Raw genomic sequence first — 6,293 nt, 5'->3', positions numbered from 1 at the left:
ATAATTGCTGCCAACATTTGGCATTTCTCTCATCAGCACTTAGGTGCTTTTGCAGAATAATACTATATTATAGCTTTATTATTTTATTTTTGTTTTGTTTTTATTTGTTACGCTCCTGCCACCTTTATTTATTGAAGCCTCTCCAAGAGAATCAATCATCTTCAGCTTTGCTGTAAAAGTGGAGAAGTTGAAATGAATTCATCAAGCCAGTTCCCTAATAGGCTAGCTTCTACACTAAATTGTAGTCCGTCATCATCCTCGTGTTAATAAATCAGAGGCACAGATGCGACGACTTTGCTGACGGTAACAACAACCTGTTCTTCCATTTTGTTTGTGCCTGTTGTGATGCCACTCATCTATTTGACCAAAATGGGCATGGTTTCTAAATGGTTCATAACAAGCTGTATTACTTCTGTTCATGAAGACGTCATGCACAGTTATGCATAAAAACGTGTATTTCCTCTTATTAAAATGCAGTCTTTATGTTAAAACATTACATAATCATATCACCTTGGGTTTTAAACTGTAATCTTTGTTACATTTGTCTAGCATGGACTGCAGTAATCTGAATGCAAAAAGCCTTAAGCAGTCTTTGATATGCTGTCAAGAACTGAGTTGGTTTGGATGAGTGTTTTTCTGCTGAAGGTGTGTGCAAGTTGTAATATATTGTATGTGTGGGGAAATCCTTACTGAAGAACTGTTCAATGTAAGAGACAAACTCCAACTGACATTGCACATTAGATAAACAAAATTAAACTGACAAGCTGTAAGACGAAAAAAGTTACTTCTATTAACAAGAAGTGTATTGTGTTTTTTGTTGTTGTTGCGTTGGTACTGACTGTATTTACAAAAAGACCTTGAATTCATTGAGTCGCCACATGTTGAATTGTTTTTGGGGCTGTTGTGTTTTCAGATATTAATATATTAACACAGGTCTCTTTTCTATTATTGTAAATCAATCTTATTTGATATTGCAAAGGAGGTGAAATATGAGATTCCATGCAAACCAGATGTAATAAATCTGCGGACTGAGAGAATATCAGACATTTCTGCATGCACCTGTGCTGCAGCCCTTGCATTCCCAAACTAATTTTTGTCCCATTACCACTGTTTGCTTGTCAATTTTCAAAGGGGCAATAAATACAAAGAGATCTGTTTGAAAGTGAAATCAAAGAAAGTGAGTTAATTTTCTGTATGTTACATAAAATGCTTCTGCGTTGAATATATAAACTTGCATTACGCTTGTCTTTTTCTTCCTTTTCCAAAATTTAAACTATAATTCATTCCTGATTGATTGAACATTTATGTTGAGAAACGTGATTGTCATAAAATTTGCACTATTCGTTTATTATGTGTGTTCAATGTTCTCTATAGCACGAAGTATTGCAAAAGTCCTAATTTTCTACGTTATGTCCAGTGGTCTGCAACCTTTGTGATAAAAAGAGCCAGTTTTACCACTTTGTCCACTAATTGTGTGTCCGGAGCCACGAAACCTGCTACAACTGTGTACTGTCAACTGTGGCCCGTGGACCACTTGTTGGTTGGAGATGGCTTTTCTGGCCAGTGGGGGTGATGTTATAAAATGAATAATGTCAATCTATTATTAACATTTATTGATATTTTTACATTTTAATGCAAAAGAAAAAAACAAGTTCATGTAAAGAAAGAAAGAATACACAATTTTTAACAATTTTATAAAAATTAAAACACTGAACTCTGCAGGCCGATGTGAGTTCGCTTAATTGTTGAAGAATGAAGTTTCCTACTTAAAGCATAAAGTTAAAGACGGCATAAAATTAGTCCAGTTTGTTGAATATCCAGTTACATTTTTTAAGAAAAATAGTTTACTTTGACTTTATTGTGTTTTATACTTCGAGTCATCAAATATTCCTTCTCTGCAGCTTGTCTTAAAGATATCCCAAAACATTCTGGTGGTTTAGAGAGAGACACCAAGTCGACTTAAAAAAAAATCTTTATTGAAAAAGTACAAAACAGTACAATAAAATGCAGTATACAGTAATGATATAACAGACGCCAGTGGGTTACAAACACTGAGACAACAATTTACAATAACATATTACATAAATATATTGGAGAGCACATAAGGTGCAAGTTGTTATGGCCTTCGTGTTGGTGGAGTATTTAATAGTTTGACTGGAAGTCGACTCAAAGTGGCTAACAAACTACTAGCATGATGCAGTCCACGTTTTACTCGTTGTATTTGTACTATTCTTCACATATTTGGAAATGGCAAGACACGTGCTAGCCATTTTCACTGTTGGCAATAATTTAAATAAAATTCATTTTTATTTTAGTTTTGGTCAGAGCCTGAAGGAGCCGCTGCAGAGGTACCAAAGAGCCACATGTGGCCCCAGAGCCACAGATTGCAGACCCCTAGTTATGTCTAACAAAGTGAAGTCTGAAATAAATATATAATGTGTGTGTGTGTGTATATATATATATATATATATATATATTATATATAGGGTTAGGGTTAACATTCCTCCCTTTGATGCTGATGCCATTTTATTTTATATGGATAATTTAAGCTCAGCTTACTCTGATGCTATAAATATAGTCATCCTTATAGCAAAGTACCACATTCATTGTAGTAAGTGGAGGGATAATAAGTCCTCCTTCCCGTGTTTTATGAACAAATTCAAGTTGTACTATTCTTCAATAAGTAGATAAAAAAAACTGGAAAACTGCTAGAACCATTTCACAACAGATATAAAAAAAACTTGTTTTAAGTTTCTCATATTGTTTTGCTCCTTTTTTTTCTTATGTTTATTTTTTTCATTTAATGTTTTTTATATATGTATTTCTCAATTTTCATCATTTTGTAACCCCCCCCCAGCTTGTAAACTTTAGTTATGACACCCTTCACGAGTGTTTGTATATATCTTTCTCTTTTGTAGTGTTCTGTAGTTCTGTGTTTTTATTAATAATAAAAAAATGCATTAGGATTCTACTTTATGGTTGCACTTTTGTTCAGGCAGTGTACTGGACACATGGGGTCCTTGGTGAACATTTTGAATCCGTCGCGTCGCGGTGATGAGAACACAGCGTTGGCAGCCGGGGAGAGGAAGAGGTAGGTAATGATACAATTAAATGTATAAAATTAAGAAATCGTAAACTACATTTTACTTGTACGCTTATCTGTACAACAAGGGTAAAGGGACCGAGTTTTACAGTTTCTTTTGACTGTTCTGTGCCACTCGGTTGCCATGTTTTGACTAATAATAGAAATGGCGAAATAATTTTAACTCATTAAATTTGGCTCTCCACTTCCCCTTTAAATGTACGATGCTTCAAACTGTTCTTTTAAACAGTTTTAATGGTTATTATTTTATACTTTTACGTATTTTTAGTGAAAGGTGTTATAATTCACTTGTGGTTGCCATGTAGTTATGATCTAACAAGGTTGCCATGTCAGGTCCTCTGGATAGATTTTTCTTTGTTGAAATGTTTCCTCTTTTATCCAAAAGACTTCTTCAGTCTGAGACACTGCAGCACCTTCTCAGGGGTCAACCAGTTTGCTGCTGACAGCCAGTACCAGCTATACACATGCAAAAAAAGGACCATCCGTCATATAAATGATATCATCTTGTTAATCTGATGGTAAAAGACAAAACGACAAAAAATGTCAAATCATTTCATCTAGACCAGTTTCTTTAAGGGAGAAATGTTTCATCTTCCACCCGGAAGACATCATCAGTCTTTTAACACAGGCCCATCTGTCCAAAACAATCAATCATGTATAGCAATCGAATGTTTTAGGCCAGATGGCCGACTTGCTACTCACAGAAACAGCATGAGGACACCAAAGTTCTGCTTCTGAGATTCCAACAGGAAGTTGTCTTGAAACAGCAGTGAAGACCAGATATGGGACAGACCTGGTTGGCAGGCCATGGACTGACAAAGTCTTCCGGATGGAAGACGAAACGTTTCTCCCTTAAAGAAACTGGTGCAGATGACATGATTTAACCTGTTTTGTTGTTGTCTACCTGGATGATTGAGCCTACAAACCTTCTCTTAAAAGACAAAATATTTCAACTTAGAAGAATTCGTCCAGAGGACCTGACTTAACCTTGTAGATGTTTCTGCCTGAATTATGGGGCATTATTATCAGAACGCGAAGTGGTGAATTTTCCTACAGACATTGAATGCGTTGTGCGCCCTCCCTTAAAACTGAGCATGCGCATGACATGTTGTAAACAATGAGTCCAGACCGTCTTCAGCTTTGTGTCTGTTTAAGTTTATTTGTTCAGAACTAAATGTTTTTACCGACCCCTCGTTATATGTAGCGACATGTTTTTCGGTAAGTATCGTGGCACATGTGCAGGTACATGTCATCACGTGCGCTTGGATCTCTATCGGCATCATGACCACGTATCAGATTTGTTACGGTGATCCGAAAACCCATTTCGAATGACATACTTGGGCGTGACAGCATGCGGATAAAGAGCTGATATTATAACGACGTGCCCTGCTCGTTCGGGATTACATATTTGAGTTCGTCAGCCTCAATCTGTTAATCCATAACAACTAAAACTGTTAAACGGAAGCGGTTCCTGCTGTTAGCACGAGAAGCCCCCGGCTTCTCTAGCTTGACTGATGGTTAGCAAGCTAGCCGACACGAGCTAATACAACTTTTGTGTCGTCGTTTATGTTTTAGAAAATGCTGGACACAAATAGAAGCGTTTTATTTTGTGCAAAAGGGTCGTTTGTATTTTAAACTTCAAAGAATAATGAGTTTGAACGAGCTGCTGCGTGTGAATAATAAATGCAGCCTAAAATGAAATGATTGGCACGGAGTGTGTTTTTGATGGGGAAGACAACGTCGCTCATATTTTACAGCTTTTCACTGCTTATTAGTATACTGAAGGAGGAATTAATTATGAAACTCGTATAATATCTAAAGGATGTGAGGAAAGCTGTCAGAAATATTGACCTGTGTTTCACTTTTTAGTTTTTAATACTGGTGTGCGTTAATAATGCAAAAAGTGAAAACCTCCTGTTGCCTAGCAAAGATGAAATCTATATGTTTGTATGTAAATTATGTTCTTTAATATATAACACACGTGTTGAAGTCCTTTATGAACATCTGGCTGCATAGAGTATTTGATTAAGTAAAAAGAAATCTGAATATTATTTCTGATTGTTTAGTTATGAAACACTACAGAAATAAATGTTCGTTGTCTATTACATCGTGTTTGATGCATGAATGACTCCTGATCACATTTTTCAAGAGTCTGTTTTGTTAACAGGGAGCTGAAGCATGGAGGCGGTTCTGATCCGGCTGAAGGGACTAGGTGCTGCCGAGCTCTGTGAGGAATTCGCTCGAGCAGGCGTCAAGTGCGGCCCCATCACATCCACCACCCGAGCCACCTACGAGAGGAAGTTAGCTCGTGTCCTCGCTGAGCAAGAGGGCATTGCAGCTGAAACAGATGGCAACGATGCAACGCTGAGCCTTGAAACTGGAGTAGATCACTCCAAGCCTGTGTCAGGTGCCACCCCAGCAGTTGTCCCCGAGACTATCGCAGCATGCAGCAGTTCGTCTGAGAACAATGGCGAAGAGATGGACTTTGGGTACGGAGTGGGACTAAACCCACCAGAGGAAGAAGAGATCTCAGTAAGGTCAGCCTTTCACAGCTCTGCTGACTGCACTGACGCTCAGTACAAAACACAAACCCCTTCAAAGCCAGCACAAGTGTCCCCAACTTTTTTTTATGGAGTTTGTCCACCGTGGGAGGATGTCTTGTCCAGAAATGGTAAGAGAGACTCATGACATCACTTTTTTTTTTACTCACCCTAGCCAAACACATTTTATTTTGCTCTAAACTTTATATTTAAATTTTATAAACATTATACCATACCATACCACTTTATTTATAAAGCACTTAAAAGAGCAACAAGGCCAACCAAAGTGCTGTACAGACAAAACAACAGGTAACACACGAAGCAATATACAAAATGAAGTAAATAAAAAATATAGACATAAAAATGATGCAGATAATGACGACAAACCAGTGAAGTCACAATTATGAAGTCACACCAGTGGGATGATGTGCAACAACAGCTTTAATGTTATTTCTTCAGTCTTGAATAAATGTGATTGTTTTTTTTTTTTTTTGTTTGATTTATCTAACCTAACTTTTACCTTACTAGAGTCTAAAGTCCCCCAAACTTTATCTTGTTTACTTGTGAAATCAGCTGTTATTTAGCTTCTTTTATGAGTTCAAGCTTCTACCGTTTTTCTACTGTATATACATATATATATATATATATAT

The 6,293-nt window shown here is 36.9% G+C and overlaps 1 protein-coding gene across 1 annotated transcript in view; it reads left to right on the top strand.

The window, feature by feature from the left end:
* The first annotated feature begins 4,193 nt into the window (after positions 1 to 4,193).
* ankle2 (ankyrin repeat and LEM domain containing 2) overlaps positions 4,194 to 6,293 on the top strand; it is a 23,607-nt gene continuing 21,507 nt past the window's right edge. Inside the window, exons 1-2 of the mRNA XM_037681246.1 lie at positions 4,194 to 4,321; positions 5,271 to 5,774. Coding sequence (XP_037537174.1) covers positions 5,282 to 5,774 — 493 coding nt within the window. The 5' untranslated portion in view covers positions 4,194 to 4,321; positions 5,271 to 5,281. The remainder of the gene's footprint in view (positions 4,322 to 5,270; positions 5,775 to 6,293) is intronic.

The sequence above is a fragment of the Nematolebias whitei genome, chromosome 8, assembly GCF_014905685.2.
Source record: "Nematolebias whitei isolate Nwh7 chromosome 8, NemWhi1, whole genome shotgun sequence".
NCBI lineage: Eukaryota > Metazoa > Chordata > Actinopteri > Cyprinodontiformes > Rivulidae > Nematolebias > Nematolebias whitei.
This window is presented reverse-complemented; position numbering and strand designations above follow the sequence as displayed.